Source organism: Apodemus sylvaticus, chromosome 21, assembly GCF_947179515.1.
Source record: "Apodemus sylvaticus chromosome 21, mApoSyl1.1, whole genome shotgun sequence".
Lineage (NCBI taxonomy): Eukaryota > Metazoa > Chordata > Mammalia > Rodentia > Muridae > Apodemus > Apodemus sylvaticus.
Genome location: NC_067492.1, coordinates 44,683,482 through 44,704,309, shown reverse-complemented (window position 1 = coordinate 44,704,309; position 20,828 = coordinate 44,683,482). Strand labels below are relative to the sequence as shown.

General features: G+C 41.1%; 1 protein-coding gene across 2 annotated transcripts in view; it reads right to left on the bottom strand.

Annotated features, from left to right (window-relative positions):
- The window catches only part of Neto2 (neuropilin and tolloid like 2), a 58,638-nt gene extending 43,012 nt beyond the window's left edge, over positions 1–15,626 (bottom strand). For both annotated transcript variants that reach the window (XM_052166978.1, XM_052166980.1), the window contains exon 1: positions 15,343–15,626. In XM_052166978.1, the coding sequence (XP_052022938.1) occupies positions 15,343–15,376 (34 nt within the window). In that variant the 5' untranslated portion in view covers positions 15,377–15,626. The remainder of the gene's footprint in view (positions 1–15,342) is intronic.
- Positions 15,627–20,828: the final 5,202 nt, after the last annotated feature.

Here is a 20,828-nt window from a genome sequence, read left to right as displayed (position 1 = left end):
ATAAATCATACCCATAGGAATCTTCCCAGCTGTTATTATAATGAACGGCTGGCCTCAGGGTAATTAATCTTAAATAATTTTAAAAAGCCTGTCTTCACACTGTGATATTTGGGGTGGGTATAGTAGTCTATTTGTAAGGTGGGCTTACATGGTCAGATATCCAACAGGTAGGCACCTCCAATTTCTAATTCAGAAATGATAATAATCCCAACAGAGACAAAAATGAGCCCTGGTATGTTTTTAAGGTTAAGATGACTTTCAGTGGAGAGGAAGGTAAAAAGAAAAAAAAGAACACCAAGTCAGTGAGGAAGAAAACCAGGCAGCAGTTCACGGGGCTTGTGATGAGTGAGAATAGGTTTTCCAGCTGACCAGTACAAGCTGGAAGGTTCATGTTGGTAATAATGGAGTTTAGCTTTTTTAAAAAAAAAAGAATTGCTCAAGATACAGATCTAGAGGCAGAAAAAAAGTTAAGGAAGAATCTGTGCAGGGCAGTAGGGATGACTAGGATAGCCAGAACAATAATGAAAATCACTATTGGATTTCAATGGCGGAGAAGTTAAGTGGGAGAGACATAAGGATCAGGGAGTTGCTAGAGGTTATGATTCCCTCTCATGGTCGGTCAAACTAGCCAAGGTAGTGGAGACCTTTAGAGAAGTCTGTTAGAAGAGGATTAAAGAACTGGTATGGATGTCACTTTATATGATAAACAAAGAGATTGGTGTTACAGGACTATGAAGAAAGAAAATAATATATCACATAAAAATAGTGTAAAGAAAATCCCCAAGTTTCCAGCTAGATGCAAATTCATTTGAAGTTGTACTATTCTTGCCCTAGTTCTTGGGAGAGGGGAAGTTGTTTTCTCAGATTGTCATCTTATTTCTTGTGGAATGTAGGCTTTTTAAAAACTTGACTTTGGTACTAGTAGCAGGAGTTGAGGGCCATTAGCTGAGACTGAAAGAGTCAGGAGACTGTTGTAAATGGTACAACTCTAGAAATGAACCCTACACCTATACTCTTTAGCTTATGGGTACACAGACTGAAAAAAGTTTCCATGGTGGGAAAGACATAGGTTGGTTAATAGTATTTATGGAATCCCTTCAGCTGGGGCTAGCGGGAACCTAAGCTAATATCTTTTCTAATACACTCTCTAGGCTTTGGGATGTAAGAGTTTGATATCCTGGGAACATGCAGTTGAAGTAATATTTAACAAAGGTAGAAGTACACTCTAGGGTATTAAGCAACCCTTTGCAGTAATATATATATCCTCTAATGAGCAAAGACTGGTGAGGTAATTTGTCTGACACTTAGATGCTAAGTGAAATGAGCAGACTGTAACGATTCCAAAAGGAGATAAAAATGTCTTCCTGTAGGAGTGGGGAGTTGAGGTGAATTGAGGGAAGGGCCTTAGGCAATGGCAGGCTAAATATTTCATAAATTCGTACCAACTGTGTCCTTCCACTGGTCTGTGCAAATACCTAGATGACTGAGGATGTTAAGATATACTGACAGGCTGATTATATAATCTGAATACATCGTCTAGTATAATGAATCCTTTCATCATTACAAAGTTCCTAGGGGATCCTCCTACTGAATAACATTTTCCATGGTTCTAGACTAGCACTAAGGGAGAGCATCAACTCAATGTGAAAACATGCCAGCCATAACCAATACGTCCTGTTTAGTGGTAAGGAGAATAAACTTCGACAGACTTCAAATGGACCTTTAGACAGTGGGAGATGATCCTGGAAGCATGATTTGGATTTCCAGGGTTGTTCTAGGGACATATATACAAAGTCAATATACTTAATGAGAGCGATGAGTAAAGGTTTCCAGTATTAATGCTTTTCCTATTTGACCACTTTGTCTCTATCCTAAGAAGTTAAGACATAAAAGATAAAAATTAGTGCAGGATGGGATGCCAATTCAGATCCACCCAAATATGTTATTTAAATCAAATAATGCTCCTATCCTCCCTGTCCCCATTTCCCACTCCTGGTCATGCAGAAAATAGCTTGATCCTTTATTAGTTGGTGGCACAAACCTAAGGTTGGTGAGGACACCAGGCAGCTCACAGTCACTATGACATTGATATGCTAGTTTCTTGAAAGCTTGCCATCTAAAGTTCATGTACTTTTGTTTGAACTCTTGGAGTCTTAATGAAACCCAAGGATATGGTCCTTACTTTCATTGGTTGTCCTAAGGAAGTAAAAATTCCCTGCCCTTACATAGTACATTCAGGTTACATATGACCCTCAAAATGTATCTACCAACTGTATAAAGTTGCTATAATCAGTGAATGGAGATCTATGTGGTGGTAATTTGGGGCTTTCTACCTTACCTTAGATAGATCATTTAGTTCCCAAACACAGACCTTTATATTTATAAAAACCCTTAAAACACTAGAGCTGAGAGCTATCTATCCTTTATGCTATTGACTTCCCTGTCAATAACCCCAAGGTATCACTTGCTTAGTTCCTCCTGGGCTGCCCCTACTCCATCAGACTGGCCTTCATGGCCATGCACTCATGATCTACCTACTCCATGATGACTTCTTCCTTCTCATCCTATCCTCTTCCCTTGTGGTCCCTGACTGAGAGCCCAAGTCTGGGAACCTTCACAACTATCCACTCTTTTCTGCCCAGCCCAGGTTATAGGCATCTTTTCTAGCCAATCAGGGATAATTTGGGGGGCAAGGTTTATACAACAAAAGCTGGTATATGTGAGGATCTGCTCATCTTGGAGCAACCAGGTCTTGAGATACAGTATTTAGCATTTGAATATACAACAGCCCCAGACCAAGCCACTATAGCTCTAGTCTTAGGAAAAGGTTTAGATTATATTATTTTATGAAGGGAAACTATAGCTAATCTGATTTAATAATGACTACTGGATCATCAGAGATAAAATCTTTTGAAAACTAACTTATAATATGTGATCCACAAATTCTTTCTATGGTCCCTTCAGTTCTGGGTTTTCAACTGCAACTGAGGCTGCACTTTTACCAATGGCCTTTCATGGCCTCTCACAGTGCCAAGCCTCAGTTGCAATTCATGATTCCTTCATGTTTTCAAAACTAGTACCACCCGAATGACTCTTACACATTACTAAGTGTAACTGCAGCAAGTGGTACAACCTTGTCTATCTCTATCTCTGGAACACAGCTTCCTTTTTTTTTTTTTTTTGATTTGGTTTCCCACCCCCCCACCCCCCCACCCCCCAGGACAGGGCTTCCCTGAGTAACCCTGGCTGTCTTGGAACTCACTCTGTAGACCAGGCTGGCCTCAAACTCAGAAATCCGCCTGCCTCTGCCTCCCAGAGGGCTGGGATTACAGGCATGCGCCACCGCTGCCGCTGCCCGGCTGGAACACAGCTTCTTTGTACTCTTAGAAAACACTTCCCAGAAAATTTTACCTCAGTGCTGGTCTCTTCTTAATCACCACTAATTTCTTAGCTCCAGCTAACCAGCATCAATTGTCCCAGTAGTCTCTTTCTTCTTTTGACTATAAAGTCAGAGCAAAATGGCCAAAGCTTCTAAGTTCTGCTGTTTATTGGGGTTAGAACATTGCCCCCCTGTTATATTAGATTTCCACCAGCTTTCTGTTTTCTAACTTCTTCACTGCCTAAGCTTGGCTGTCCTGGAACTTGCTCTGTAGAAGGACTCTGAACTCAGAGATCTGCATACCTGTCTCCTAAATGCTGGGATTAAGGTGTGGTACCCTATGCCTGGGTTTAAGCTTTTCTCTACTGGGAACTTGCTGTGTACCAGGCTCTCCTTGAACTCAGAGATCTTCTTGCCTTTATCTCTTGGGATTAAAGGCTTCTACAACCAAGCAAGAATCTAAATTTAGGCGGTTGGGATCTTGCCCCAAGGTTGCCACTCCTTTAATTTAATATCTTTGAACACAGGATTCAGCTCCATTTCACTTCCTGGTTGGTACACCTTTAATATTCAACCTTGTATTTTATATTGTTCTTTTCTAAGTTTGCTATGATTGTCTAAAATGCTCTTCAGGAGACTTAATCAGAGAACAAAGTCTCTTCTGGGCTTTTTTTTTTTTTTTTTTGAGACTTCCTTTGTCAGTATAATTAATCTAAATCTCTTACCTTAGCCTCAGGCAGACTCTTCTGACAATGGCAAAAAGCAATCACATTCTTCACCAACATACCACAAAAGCGGTCTCTATGCCCCTTACTGAAATTCTCCACTGAAACCTTTTGGGCCAGGTCTGCACAGTTCAAATCACTTTCAGCAACAAAGTCTTCTATATTCTTACCAGGATGGCCCATTAAGCCCACTTAAAGGATTCCACTGCATTCCAAATCCAAAGTCCCCAAATCCACATTCTTCCAAACAGGCTTATCACAGCAATACTTGGTACCAGCTTCTGTCTTAGGGTTTTACGCTGTGAACAGAGACTATGACCAAGACAACTCTTAGAAGGATAACATTTAATTGGAGCTGGTTTACAGGTTCAGAGGTTCATCATCATCAACATGGGAGGAGCATGGCAGTGTCCAGGCAGGCATGGTACAGGAGAAACTGAGAGTTCAATATCTTGTTCCAAAGGCAAACAAGAGAAGACTGTCTCCCAGACAGCTTGGATGAGGGTCTTAAAGCCCACAATGACACGCCTATTCCAACAAGGCCATACCTCCCAATAGTGCCACTCTCTGGGCCAAACATATACAAACCATCACAACTGGGTTTTCTATTTTGTAAATATTCATCCCTCTTAAAGGCAATGCAGAAATGAATCAGAGTTGTCTTGCTACTGATAGGTTATGTAAGGAATAAATGTAAGCAATATAAAAGAAATTACAAATGTAACCCAGCTCAGAGTGTGTGAAATGTGATAAGGTAAATGCCTTGACTACGTGAACACCTCAATTTTAATTGACTAAAAAGATACCATGGAGACCAAGTCTGGAGTATGGGTGTGGAGATGACAAAGCCTAGTGTCAGATAAAGTGGTGCTAAAGGCCTGAGCTGAAAGAGACTTAAAAACCCTGGTCTGGCAGCTAAGGTTGGCTCTTTCCTGAGAGCTCCAACGGAGACTCTTTGTGTTGAGACTGGCTCATTCCTGTAGCCAGCCCACAGATTCCAGACACCCCAACTCTGGACCGAGGCTCTAGTGGGGATCCAAAGTGAGGAAATGCCAATGGGCCTGGCCTGCGATTCCATCAGAACTAGGATAAAACACCAGACCAGAGGTGAGAGTATATGTGTGCGAATGAACACAATCCCTTTTTGCTTTTCATTTGTTCATTGTTGCTTATGAGTTAATATTAGTGTAACTTGATCCTCTAAATCACAGGCACTTTCTTTCTCTCGCTCTCAGCTCTATCCCTAAACCTGACTCGAGGCAGGTTATAATAAAGATATGATGTCCTACAGCTTGGGCAGGTGGAAGAGTGACATAAGGAGAAGATAGGAGAAGTGGGGATTCAAGAGTGGACGCAGAAAGGAATAGACATGGACCACAGTGGAACAGTAAGGTAGAGAGCAAGTCACACGTGGTCATAGGCTAGACAGCTGGGTTAGGTTAGATGAGCAAGCTGGTAGATTACCCAAGCAAAAGGCCTAAGCTTTAAACTATAATAGAAGCCTTCATGTCATTACTTATACTGCTGGTGGGTTCTCAGAAAGTTCTAAAATAGTGGGATTTTCAGTATAGCTTCCCAAGTAAACTGCTGATTTTCATGTTAATGAGGAGAGAGTTAAAAAATAAAAAGCACCAAAGAAGCCAATGGCTTCTCAGTGGAAACACTGGACAACAAAATATGAAAGCCAGCAACCACTGGCTGTTGAGGAATAGTTAACAGCTATTAGATCTTGACAAAATCACCCAAATGCAGGTAGAAGGAACCCGTTTCTTATGTGTGAAGTCATTTGCCGTGAGTTGTATGCCACTAAGAGACTTAATGACTATTGTTCAACACTGGGGATAAATTTGTTAGGAGCCACCTGAATTTTTAGAAACTTATTTACATCTAGATTGTAGCTTCCCCTCCCTCCCTCCCCGCTCCTTCCTTTCTCCTATGAAAAGGGGAGGCCTCTCATGTATATCAACTTGCCTTGGCATATGAACTTGCAGTAGGACTAAGTGAATCTTCTTCTATTGTGTCTAGGCAAGGCAGCCTACTTAGGGGAAGGGGATATAAAGGCAGGCAACAGAGTCAGAAACAACTACTCCTGCTATTAGGAGTCCCACATGAAGACTTAACTGTACAATTGTTAAATATGTGCAGAGGTCCATCCCATGCATGATTTCTGGTTGGCAATTCAATACTCTGCTAGAGTATTTTTATCCTACCTGTCCATTAACCTAATGGAAAAGGATGGGAGATTCTGTCAAGATCTGATAGCTATTAAGTAGTTATTCTTCAACAACCAGTGGGTATTGGCTTTCATACTTTGTTGTTCAGTGTTTCCCCTGAGAAGCCACAACTTACCTATGGGCTCAGGTAAGTTAATTCTGTATGTTTTCTTATGGTATCCTTGATCTTTCTAGCTCCTTATCCCTATTCTTCTACAGGATTCCCAAAACTCTACCTAATGTTTGGCTGTGGGTCACTGCATCTATTTCCATCAGTTGCTGGGTGAAGCTTCTTAGATAACAGTTATGTTAGGTACCCGTTTGCAAGTATAGCAGAATATCAATAGTGTTAAGGGTGGGCTCTCTCTCATGGTATGGGTCTTAAGATGGTCTAGTTCTTGGTAGGCCATTTCCTCAATTTCTGCTACATCTTCACCCCTGCACATCTTGAAGACAGATCCAACTGTGGGTCTAACTAAGGTTTTGAGATCCACCTGAATTTTAACCAGAGATTACTCAATGGTTATGATCAACATTATTAGTACTGGATGGGTCTGGAGGTTCTTGGTCAACTACTGAAATGTAGGTGGATATGGCATTATAGGAACATGGCTTTCTGGTGGGATTAATTATATTACTGTTTCTCCCTTAGGGAAGAAAGAGTTTGATTATATATCTATAAAATCCCCCCTAAGGTACATGGGGGTTGTAGCAACTTTCCAGGAAGGAGCATTATTACAAAGAAAAATGTTGAGATTCGGTTGGATAACAATCCCAACCATTTGAAGAAACTTGGAAATCTCAGCAAGAGAAATGAAAGTGTCAAGGTTAATAAGGAATAGAATATTCCATGTGTTGTGGTTTGAATGAGAATGTTCCCACAAGCTCATATATTTGCATGTTTGATTTCTAGTTGGTAGTCTGTTTAGGAAGAATTAGAAGTGTGGCCTTGCTGGAGGAGTTATGTCACAGAAAATGGGCTGTAATGGTTCAAAACCCACACTAGGCGCAGTCTTGCCCTCTCTCCAAGCATGGTGCTTATGGATCAGATTGTCATCCCTCAGCTACTGCTCTAGCACTATGCCTGCCTGTCTGCTGCCACACTTCTCACCATGATAATCATGGGCTAACCTGTGGAGGTCCCAATTAAATGCTTCCTTCTGTAAGCTGCCTTGGTCATGGTGTCTCTTTAAAAAAAAAAAATAGTAACTAAGAGACCATGTCAGACATCAATCTGATTAGCTGTCATAGCCCCCCTCCCCCTTTGACACTATGACAAATACCTGAGGGGGAAAAAATGAAGATTCTTTTTGACTCATGGTTTCAATGACTTTAGTCCACAAGTAGATTGCTCCATTGCTGCTTTTGGACTGAGGTGCATATAATGGTAAAGGGGTTGTAGTAGAGTTGTTCACCTCATAGCAGCCAGGAAGCATAAAGAGCAGAAGCAGAGCCTAAGACAAGAGAAATTCTTCAATGTTGAACTCCAGGGGCCTCTATCCTTCATCCAGATACTACTCAGGCACTATTTTCTTGATAGCTCATTCAGAATAAGCTTAGTAAATGAGTAACACATTAGTAAAATTAATGTCTTTATGTGGTGGTTTGAAGAGAAATGCCCCACACAGATTCACATTTGAATGTTTGTCCATAGGGAGTGGCACTATTAGGTGTGGCCTTGTTAGAATAGGTGTGGCATTGTGAGAGGGAGTATGCCACTGCGGAGGCAGGCTTTGAGGTCTTATATGCTCAAGATACAACCAGTGTGGACACAGTCTCTCCTTGCTGCCTTCAGTTCCTTCTCCAGGACCATGTCATACTGTGCCATGTTTCCTGTCATGATAATAATAAACTAAACCTCTGAAACTGTAAGCTAGCCTCAATTAAGCGTTTTCCTTTATCTGGAAACCATTTCCTTGTCATGGTGTACCCTCACAGCGATAAAACCCTAAGATACTTTATTATTCAATGACCTCTCAAGAGTGCCATATGTTTTTGGGTGTGTAAGAGCACACTTTATTTTCATTTAAGTTCATGTGTAAGACAGAGGTTGATGTCAGGTGTCTTTCTCAATCACTCTCATAATCTCTCTCATATACATATATATGAAATATATATATATTTGATAACTTCATATATGTATAAACTGAAATTTTGGGTCATTTTTACATTCCCCCATTACTCTCACATACTCATATAACATCTTGCTGAAACTCTGGTTCTCCTAAGAAGCCTCCTTCTACTGTGATTTCTTCTTCCTTCCTTGTTTTTTTCTGACCCATGGAGGTTAATTATTATTATTTGTAAAAGCATGAGTCGGGGGCTGTGTTAAATTGCCTTCTAAATAATGAATGCAATGACTCACAACTGGCCAAACTGTGGAAAATAAGCAAGTGTGGAATGTTTGCATCTAGCCAGAACATCTGTATCACCCTCTCCAAGGTTTAGGGAACATCATGGAAAAGGAGGTCCAAAGAAAAGAAGAGCCTGAAGTTAGGAAGGAATACCATGAAAGAGTGTCTTCTGGACATGGCCACTATACGCATGAACTCACCACAACTGTGGTAGCCTGCCCAAGACTGGGCCTATCACTATTTCGTCATGCATGGGGGAAAGGTTTATGAATTATAAAGACTGAGGAACTTTAGGAAGTTAATGGATGCTGATGAGGAAACACCACTTTCTTCAGTGGCATGGCTTACCAATAAATAAGTTGCCTACCTTACTTGAGGTTCTCTCAATCTGGAGGTAGTCAATTTCATTAGACTGGCTGACCAGGAAGCCCCAGCAATCCTAATGTCTGCCTTCCCAGTGCCAGGACTGTAGGTATACTTCACTGCGCCTTATATATCAAGCACAGTACTCATCAAGCCATCCTATCAGCCCTTGGGTTTATATCCAAACCACAACACTAGGTCACCTTTAATGGCTTAAACCCTGCCTTACTCCTTTTGTCTAAGAAGAAGATGTCACTTTTTTTTGCATCTTAACACCTCTCCATAAATCAGAGGAGGTATGAAACAAAAGGGACTTAAGCAGTGTGCCTGGTACAACCAAGTAGACAACTGAACTTGTGCCTTTTTTTGTTGCATATGTTTTGGCCCAGAATATTGTATGAAAACCAGAAGAATCCTTAGGATCTTAATTCTGATAACAATGAATGTCAATACAAGTTTGCTAAGAAAGATTTTAATCCTCTAAGGAGGTTGTATTTTAATATTCTGCAAACTGAGGCAACAACAGTCTTTGGTACAAAATACAAGTGTGAATTTAAAGATAAAGTTTTGGCTCTAGTCCTACACAGATGATGAATGGCAGCATGAAGGAAGTACTAGGCTTGACTGGCTGATATTTACACTTTTTTTTCAGTTACAGTTAACTGGTTAGTCCTGGTAAACAAAAATAAGACTTATTTTAGTTTTTTTTTTAAAAATTTATTTATTTTATGTGTGCTTTGCCTTTATGCATGTATGTGTGCCACATACATGCTTGGTGTCCTTATCAGATCCTCTGGAACTGGATATGCAGATGTTTATGAGCCACCACATGAGTTCTAGAAACTGAACCCAAGTCCTCTGCAAGAACAAGTGCTCTTAATCACTGCACCTTTTCTCCTGGCTCTGGGTTATTTATCTTGACAGTTGAAATAGGAACATACTCAGGTAAGGATCGTAAAATTCAGTTTGTGGTTCTTCTCAGAATAGAATAAAAATGAGTACCCTATACTTGCCAGCAAATGGTTACTAGATACACTTTGAATTTAAGTTCAGTTATCCTACTGGGATCTTTCTACAATAATTAGATTTTTAGTAAGTTTACCCAATGCTGCTAAGGCTTAGAAGGGATATATTATATTCTTCTATTAGACTGTGGAGTGGTACAACTTTTTGGATGTTATATCTGATAATATGTTATGGTTTAAAAAATGTGCAGATCCTACCTTGTCATTCTATTTCAGGTCTGAAAAAGAAATTAGTGAGGTAGTACTTTTCAAAATTTAATGTCACCTCCAAGGTTATCAGATCAGATAGTGGTGGGTGAATGGGGTTTACTTTTAGCTATCTAGTAGGTCTCAGGAATCTTGATGTTGGTGCTGCTGGACCTGGGCCATACTGTGAGCACCACTGCAATTGGACAATCATAATATCCTGAAAGAAACATATAGCTTGCTTTTTACTTCTTTGATACAGACACAGACAGGTCTGGACCATTAATGTTCAGGGCAGGAGGTAGCTTGAATTGATTTGTGTAATGTTGATCGGGTGAACTGCTTTACTCTGTTTTCTTATGCTCCTACAAACATCTCATTATTTCTCATTAACTGCACTTGCTATGAATCTTCCCATTTAGAATAATCCGTCTACAATATCTAAAACCTCCTTCTAAGAATCTCTTCCAGATTAAGTTTACTTGATAGAATCCTCATTTCTACTTATGTGACCATTTACTAGCTTTCCAACAATCTGAGTTTGTTACTTTCATTGATTTTATACATTGTATATTTGCATTAGGACTGGAATATGTAGCAGAAATAAAATGAATAGTTTAAATATACTGATTATGTAAACAAAGTAGAGATAAACAGTACTCTGTGGACTACTATGCATAAACCATCTAGTTATTTTTTAAAAATGTAATTCAGATCACACCATTGCTTTTCATAGAAATCTTCTAAAAGTCTCCCATTTTATGTAAAATAAATCCATCAGCCATACTCTTTTGAGGTCCAGTGCAATCTAGCACCTGATGACTTCTGCAATCTCCCGATTGCTATCTACAGGTCCACAGATCTTCTTCCCATTATTCAATATCAGGTACTTCTGGTCTTAGGGATTCGCCTATGTTGTATGTCTAGAATTAGTCTCTGCATGGCTGATTCCTTCATTTTTACTGATTTTGTGAGGCTTCTCCAATTTCTAAACAAGCTATCTTCTTTATCTTCTTACTCAATTTTCACTATTATTTGTCTTACTTGTATACTATATGTATCTGATTTTTTTCATGGTGTATGTGTGCTTATTTAGTTTCTTCTTACTAAAAAGATGGGCCATGTTTGTCTGGTTCACTAACATATCTTCACTGCCTAGAAGACTAGCCTGGCCCATAATAGCACTCTATATAAATTAGATGAATGCATGAAGTGTCTAAGAAGGAATCTGATTGCACATAGTACTGAAAGAGGTATACTAACTGACAAATTCACACTTCTGTAAAAAGGAGCGTGTATATGGCCCAGCTTTTTGTTTGTGCATAAATCAGGGAGGATATGAAAAGAACAAACTATTTTTCATTCATTTTGTTCAGATACCAGATACCACTCTTGGTTTATTAACTTGGCTCAACTTTGCTAGCAACTAAACATGTCTCTTTTAGGTCTTTCTATTGTAAGCATCTAAGCAGTAAATGTAAGGTTTGTTACATTTACAAGATGACAGAATCATTTTTTTAACCGACTATATTCCAAAGCACAAAAACATTCCCAAATATAAATCTCATATATTATTAGTGGAGAATGAAAATAGTTGGTAAACATTAGATCACTGTAGTCTATACATGGTGATCATCCTGCCAGGCACATTAATAAGAAAGTGACGGCAGCAGAAGTGCTTTCTCTTTCTTGCACAATGGGACACTATGCTGCTAGTGCTCCAAGGGCAGTTTGTAGGCTTCATCTTGATCAAAGGAGTCAAATCTATAGAAACTGTCACCAAATTTTCATGTGATTAAACAACATTTGAAAGAATAATCACTATCTAGTGTTGTAATTTCTAATATATTATTCAACCTAGTTTAAGCAGAACAGAATTAAACTTTCAGCTAGTGTATGGTACTCTGTCCTAAGAAATATTCTGAACATTTTGAAAAGTGGGTAGCTTCCCACCACAATGATAGCAGTCCTCCTCTTAATAGTTCCTGCCTTTGAAGGGTTTCTGCTATTAAGGAAACTTTAAGAATCCCTGGTTAAGTCACCCCCTAAGAGCCTCTCTTCAAACTCAACCTTAAAGTACTCCAGACACACATTTAAAACATCAATAATTATTTTTAACAAAGAGTAAATAAAAGGATGATATATTATGCTAATCAGGTATTGCCTCTAAAATTTGAAATATTGTTTGAGAAATAGGCATGAAATTTATAGTCTATTATTATCCTATCTTATTCCGAAAGGACTGAAAGAGGCTTTGATTTAAACTGGCTTTGTATTGTACACATTCTTCTCCCTTACCGAACACTGGTTTAAAAATTTAGATTGGCTTCTGGTTCAAGATTCATTATAATAAAACCATTGTTCAATATGAATTTTCAATTGATAATTACACAATTTTTTCCATCCCCTCCCCCAACCCCCATGTCTGGTGGTGAAGTATTAAGAAGGCTGTGTTAAAAAGAAGCTTTACTGTGAAAGAGACGGCTTCCCCCTGTATCTTACCTGGATGAGGTTTAGAACTAGAGAATAGAAATTAACACTTATTTCAGACAAGATTTTTAAATATATATGGCTAAGGCATAGTTAAGCTCCATAACTTACTCTCAGATTATATAGCTTTGAATATCAATGGGTCTAATAGGATTTTTCTGGAGCAAATGTACATTATTTGAGAAAAAAAAAACAACTGGTTCATAATTCCAATGTAAGAATTTGATAGGATTATACTACAAACAGAAGCTTGACTCAAAATTCCTGAAGTGGTAATAGCAGAAGTGAGGTATACTCTTTCACTACTATTAGAAAGGCTTAAATAGCTTAACAGAATGAGACATTTGTCCTAATTGCTGCAAAATAGACAAAGAATAGTGGCATCTTTAAAAAGTAAAATTAGGGGCTGGCAAGATGTCTTAGCTGATAAATATATTTACTGTCAAACCTAACAATCTGAGCTCAATCCCCAAGATAGACAGATAGACAGTCAGACACACACACACACACACACACACACACACACACACACAACTGTAATTTAAAAAATTACTTTCCACTCAAAACCTTACAGTCACTTCTGGTATTTAACTGGAAAGTGACCATTTTATTTCAAAACAAGGATGTGAGTAAGTAGCATCTATAATTACACAAGTGTTAACTGGCTACTTAAGAGAAGAACCTCTTGATGTGGAAAAATTCACTTATAAGACACTTTAGAGATGCTTTTTTTTCATGCCTTGGAACACAAATAAACAGAAGCATTGAAAAAGAGTAGTTGTCTTAAGGTACATTTCTAATAATATTATTTTATATAGGAAATATATGCATTTGATTTGAAAAGCAAATGATTCAATATGTGCAGTACAATCCAGGCTATCCCTTTTTCTTTTCGCCTCCAGATTGCCTTCTTAGGTTCAAAATTTTCTTTCTTTTTGTCTTTTTGGACCAAATTCTAATGCTTACAAAGCACAGTATAGAAGAATTAAAAATAGGTTGTCTCTTCCTAGCAAGCCCGTAACATCACAATTTATCTTGAGATGTAAAAATACTTCAGCATGTAAAGATAGTTCAGGCTGAATAACATTTGAGAAAAATAAAAGCCAGATACTACACTGTTTTCACTGGAGCTCAGTCATCTCGGAATCTTTTCTAGATAGGCGCAATAATCCGCGTTGGCCAGAGAGGGCAGTGTGTACCCACTGAAAAGGCCCAAGCAGCAGAGCTACAATTCCTTGAGTACCTATGGAGATTGCCCCATCCGGTTTGGTTTCGTTGAGTTCTGCAGGTAAAGCTGTGTAACAGATCCAGCTGATTGCCGCGAGAGGCTACTCTCATATGGACGGGTCACTATGATGTTGACAACCCTACTACGGTGGGTTCAATTAGAATGAAGAGAATTCTTCTAAGCAGCAGAAATCCATTTGTGCATGTGGTTCATTTTATTATTAAAGAGCAAAACAAAATGTCAAATTCCAAGGAAATAACTACATAAATCAGGAGTTACAAGTAGCTACATAATTTTTTATTTATTTTATATAATAAAATAATTACTAAGAATTTTTGGATTAACTGAAATAGTCACTGGCTAGAAGGCTATTGGTTATCTTGGCACAGTCTGAATACAGTGTTGACATATAGTTGGTAGATAGATATTTAAATTAAATGGCTGTAATGTCAATTTGTAATTTATGAATATTTGTCCAATTATGAAGTTTATCTAAAACGTTGCTAGTTCAAGAACAAGGAAAAGTTCTACTGAACTTTCTAACAAAACTAATTTGAAAATAACGTGTTAACACGTACCAGGAAAACACCAAAATGTGTAATTGTGCAAATATTAAGATTCAGTGCTAAAACTGTAAGTGCCAGCATTAACACTGTCTTACCATCTCTCTCAATATAAGAGGATTTTTAAAAAATCCATTCAGATATTATTCATTTGCAATTAAGTCATTTGGGGGAAAAGGAAATCATTTACTGAATGGCGGTGCTTTTTCCTGAGATTTATGAAAGGATCAATCCAGGAGAGCTCTGGAATAAACTTTGCCTCTCAATGTAAACCATCTAAAAATATTTATCTGAAACAGCATCTCCTCGGAGAGGCAGCTTTAGGAGCGCGGTGCGGTGGGCTCGCCGGCCGCTGCCGACCTGTGCATCTTCTGCACAGGACTCACAAGACAGCAGGACTCGGCGATCCCGGGGAGAAGGCGCGGGGCGCGTGGGGCGCGCGGGGTGCGTGCAGGGCTACCGCGCAGCCCCGAGCCCGCAGTGGTGCCGCAGCCTCCCGGCCGCAGCAGGTGGGACCCGCGGGAGGCGCGGGCATCGGGGTGCTTCTCGGAAACCGCTGCAGGGCGTCGGAGTTCGGGCTTTCGCGGTCTGTGTGCAATCACTTTCCGCGGTGGCAACCCGGGGCTACAGGCCTCCGCTTCGCACACTTTGTCGGGCGCAGAGTCGCCGGCATCCCCCTGCCTCCGCTCCCCCTAGAGCGAGCTCGCAGCGGCGGTGGGCGGCCTGGAGCAGACAAAGGGCGCGAAGGCGGCGGCGGCGGAGCGGAGCTGAGCGCGGCCTGGCCCGCAAGGGGGCGCTGCCCGCACCCGCGCTTACCTTTGAGGACCGCGCAGAGCTGCTCCAGGGCCATGTTCCCCAGCGATGGCGCTCCGAGAGCTCCGGAGGCGGCGGCAGCGGCGGCGGCGCGGCGGTCACGGCCCGGCGCGGTAGCTTCGCTCGGTCCCCATCGCCGGCCGCCGCCGCTTCCTTGCTGCGGGCGTAGCGCCTCAGCCCGCTGTGCCGGGTCCCCGACGGCCGCCGCCTCCCGGCGCGCTGAGCAAAGCCAGCAGTGGCCGCTCCCGCGGCGGGCTCCCTTGAAGTGGCGCGCGCCGGGAGCCCCGGCTCATTTAAGCAGCGAGCGCAGCGCCGCGTGCCGGCCGCGGGCCCACGGCGCACGCGCAGCCCCGCCCGCCCGCGTGCCCCGCCCGCCACTCGCCTCGCGGGCCTCGCGCGCGGCCCGCCCCGCCCCGCCGGTGTCTTCTCGAAGGCTCGGGGTCCCCCGGTCCCGTTTTCCCAGCCCCTCCCGGAGGACCTCAAGCTCAGGGGCATGAAAACATCTGTTCAGCCCCGCTGATCTCGGTGGAGGGGAGACCCCGGGGCGGGCCCAGGACCTCACCCGGCCAGCAGTAAGGGTTGTCGCACTAAGTGAACCTTCCCCAACGGTTGCCGGGCACAGCGCTGCTTGAGGAACCCTCACTTCTAGTCCTCGCCACAGTGGGCTGGAAGCCCCACGCCAGCCGGGGAAGTGAAACTTTGTCCTAGCTGCAAAGACGGAAGGCGCGACTGAATCCAGAGGGTGGGTCTCCCCACGGCCACCCCAACCACGGCCGTACAGATGGACTGCTGAGCACCACCGGGAAGGAAGGAATTCCACGTGTCTTGTGTAGTTTGTGCATTATCCCGTTTTCCCTCCAGCTCTCGCGCGTTGAAATTACCTTGCTGGCATAGCTGCTCCTTCCTTTTAAAATAGAAACGACTTGAATGCAAGCAGGCTACAGTCAGTATTTCACACGTCGTAAATTTATTGGTTTGAGTTATGCGCATTTAACAATGACTAGTGTTGGGGAGGGGCTACCAATATTAAGGCCTTACTGTAATTGATCTGATATATAAATGTTTACCTAGCAAATTATACCTAAGTTAGAATATCCAACTGAACAAAATATTCCAAGGGTGTCACATTCTTTCTTTTCTTGGGTGGCTCTAAGGAAGGCACAGAAGTATAAGCAATTCACAAGTTTATAAATAAAAAGAATTAACACCAATTAGCATAAAGTTGTTTGGCCCTTTGCTGTGTGCTTCAGTGGTTATGAAAGATGTGTGATTTGGGGGTTCTAAGGTTTCACCTGCAGTTAAATTAAAATTGCATCCAAGAACCAATGAATAAGGCATTTTAGAACCTTTTCTACAAATAAAATAATGATAAATGGGGACTGCAATTAACAATTTAGTCTAAGTCCTAGGCAACAGTGGATAAAGAAATTGGGAAGCCCTTTGAGTTTCTGGATCAACAACACATAGTTGTTGACTGAGGAAAACAAAACCAGCCTGTATGATGTCGTCAGAGAACGAATGCCCCATGAAAACGGAGGGAAAAAGAATGGAAAATGTTCGGATGGCAAGTAGGGAGAAGGGCTGTAGACATGAGTGTCAAGTGTTCGGTAAGAAGCACGTGTGAGCACTGAATTTGGGACAAGTGTTATCAGAAGCTAAAGATTCAAGGTAATGTGGACTTTGAATGTGGAGATGCACTCATCTCTCCATTGGATTTAGGATGTCTGTCTCCTACCCACTTGGCACATGTCAAGTTCTTATAGGAAATTGTGAGCATGTAAGCTACACATATCCTCCTTCAGGCTTTCAATCACCTCTAGATTAATTACAATACTGAGCACAATGTAAACAATGTGTAAATAGTAATTATACCGTATTTGGTTAAGGAACAATGGTAGGAGGAAAATCTGCACATATTCCATACAGATACTTCAAGAAGGTTGATTGTTCCAGTACTGGTTGAACCCTTGGATGCTGAATTGTCAGGATTCGGAGGGTTAACTGGACTTGCTTGAATGTTAGGCATGGAAGTTGTAGTTTGATTTCCAAGGCCAGGGCCTTATTAGTGGAGTCATGAAATTCTGTGAAGATTAATCTGGTGGCTGAGTTGAGGGGGTAAAAAGGGATTGATTAAAGAAACCATGGGAAGTCACAAAATAGATGCCTAGTACTCACTTGGCTTTGTAGTTTATACTGATAACATCATGTTGACAGACTCTTGAAAGAATCTGAAGGCTTGGGAGTAGACTTCAGTTGAGAATGCTCTCCTCTCTCTGCCTTAAGACACCTGTCTTTTAGATATATTGTAGTAAATTTTTCAAGGAATCTAGTAAAACTCAGATCATAGCAGGGACTACCTTGTTGCCACATGTTAGCTAAATGAAAAGGAGAGCACTTTGCCTTCTCTGCACTGAATTACTCTTTTCTGAGAAGAACACCCAGTAGCAGCCAGTCTGTCTGCTCCCACATTCCCTGAGGACTCTTATTTTTGTAGTATCACTGCCAGTCTTAGGCAGATACTCAGACTCTGCAGATTCTCACAGGATTATTCCTGAAGTTCAGATCTGGTTTTTTCTCACCAAGTCACACATAACATTTTAATAGTGTTTGTTGTCTAGTACTTGATGGAACACACCTTTGATCCCAGCAGAGGCAGGTGGATTTCTGTGAGTTCAGATCAACCTGGTCTACATAGTGAGTTTCAGGCCAGCCGAGGCTACAAAGACCTTGCAAAACAAACAAACAAACAAACAAACAAACATCAAAAAACACTAATGGCAACATCAACATCAACAACAACAACAAAAAAAAACTCGATCCAAACAAAAGAGGGATATGCCGTTGACTTCCTAATGTTATGACTGATTTACTTATGAATCATTAAAAATTAATAGGCATGTTAGAACATGCACCCAGCACATGGGAGGATGAGGCAGGAGGATTGAAATGAAAGCAGCAGTACTTTGCTTGAACACTTGTATACGTTGTGGATTTTGTTGTTTCTTTGTGTGTAGTTTGGGAGCTCTAACAGTTTAGCAGGTAGTCTGTAAAGGCGGTTGGTTGCTATGGCTACAGATGGTTAGTGAAGGAATGCTTGTGCTTCTTAAAACTCATAAGTTAAAACCCTAACCTGAAGTGTGAATGTATTTTGTGATGGGGAACTCAATAAATACCGAGGGTTGATGGAGGTTCAGGACACTGAACTGGTGAAAAGAGTGTCCCCGAAAGAGGGAAGAAAGCTTGTTCTTATCACACTGTCACCAAGGAAAGGCCATGTGAGGACAAGACAGAAAGAGAATCCTCATAAGCTGAATTGGCCGGTGCCTTGCTATGGGCACCTGCCTCCAACTCTGTGAGAAAATGCCAGCCACTGTTTAAGCCACTTAGTCTACACTATTGCGTGGCAGCCTAAGCTGGCTAATACAGAAACACAGCTAAAGCAGACAAAGGGATTAACTTACCGAACTCTGATATACAGAAAGTCTGTTTGTATTACTAATATATGTGTCTCAAACTGCCCTGCGGGAGTGTGCAAGTCTGGCTATAGTGATGATGTAATTTAGTGAAAACCCGAAATTTAGGGTCTCGCTGAGAGAAGGTTTCAGCTGTTCTGTAGCTGTGGTCCAGAGAGGTTAGGGAAGAAAAGGGGAGAACTACGAATGTTTTAAAATGCTTTGCTTAGCTAGGATCCCACACCACGGGTGTCCGGGAGGCCAGAAGACTGAGAGAAACGCACTAACTGGCTTGGCTTTTGTCTGGGTTTGCTCCAGCCTCCAAGACTACACCACCTGCCTTCCATACGGGCTTTATTCTATATTCCTCCTGTCTCTTCCTCTGCTTATAAGGACACCAGTTGATTAAGGGACAAAGAATATGATCTTATTTAATAATAAGTAGCTCTTTAGAGTCCCTGTCCTCATATATAGCCATAGGAGATATTAGGATTCTAACATACAAACTTACAAGTAGGTGGCATACACTTCAGATCATAAGGTACACGAATCTGTTAATGGTGCCAAAGAACAGCCAGGGAAATAAACGTCGTTCTTTTGATAAAACTATCAGTAAAACATGTTTCCAAATTTTTGCCTAATAAAATTGCAAATTTGAAAACACTTTTAAGAAATATTTCCTTCTGTAATACTGATTTTTTTCTTTTTCAGGGAAATGTCAAAGCATCAGGACGATTCCTGGCCACCTCTTACTTTTACCTCATGAAAGACTAAGAAATACTCCAGTTATAGTCATTATAATAAAATTGCTAACTCCATGGTATTCTTCTCTTTAAAGCTAAAATCCCGTCGCAGAATGTCTGTTTACTTCCTATTTAAAGCAACTGTTAGCAGATATAAAATCCTCCCCTCCCCTACACTCCTCTCCCCTCCCTTCCTCTCCCTTCCCCTCCCCTCCCCTGCCCTCCCTTCCCCTCCTCTGCTCTCCTTTTCCCTTCTTTTGTGGTTCTGGGAATTGAATCCAGGGCCCTGAGGATGTCAGGCAAGGTTTCCATCTACCACTATATCTAACTATAGCATTAAAATAAAACAATTTTTTTGAGACAGAGTTTTTTGTTGTCTTGGGTGGTATCTAGAACTCACTTTGTAGCCCAGGCTAGCCTCAAACTTGCAGCTCTCTTCTTTGGCCCCAGCCAATTTCTATAGTGAGGCTCTCTAACCCAGGGGCACATGCATGCCAGGAGAGCAGTGCATCACTGCACTATATTCAAGCCTTAAAACATACCTTAAAAAAGATACATTTATTTTGTGTGCATGTAAATACATGTGCCACATGTATGCCTGGAAGTCAGAAGAGGGCATTGGATCGTCTGGAACTGGAGTTGTGGAGACTTGTGAGCCAATAAGAGGAAGTTTGGAAATAAACCTGGGTACTCTGAAGAATCAGGAGATACTTCTAACTACTGAACTATCTCTCCAGCTCCAAGTATTTGTTAGGCAATATTGATTTTTTAGAAATTCATTTTAAGGACTTGGTGAACTGTGAATGAAAATCTGTACTTGTGAAAAAGTGTATATTATTTAATAATAATATGATAACTACATGTTAATGAATTCTACTACTCATGATGCATATATAGACGGTGCATAAAGTTATTAATCCAAATTTCTGAAACTATTTCGTGCTGTCAAATATCTAGCTTAGGATTTGTAGTGAAGCTCATTTCTAGATATATTTATCTAAAGAGGGAGCTTTGAGAAAATATTATAATATTCCATTTTCCTGGAATATTTGGGTTCAATGCCGCAAACTGCAGGGTTCATCTCTCTAGAGGAAGACAGCGATGTGAATTTACAAAAAACTTTTTACAAAGGTAAAAAAGCATCTCTTGTTTACAAAGTAGCTCTATGAGTGACCAAGCTCTCAGAGAGTGTAGGACTCCTTGCTCTCCGTCTACACCAGCATCTGACTGCTGTCAGCTGTAAGACTGTCCATCTTTTGCTCAAGATTTTTTTAATCTTTATATACTTTTCTTT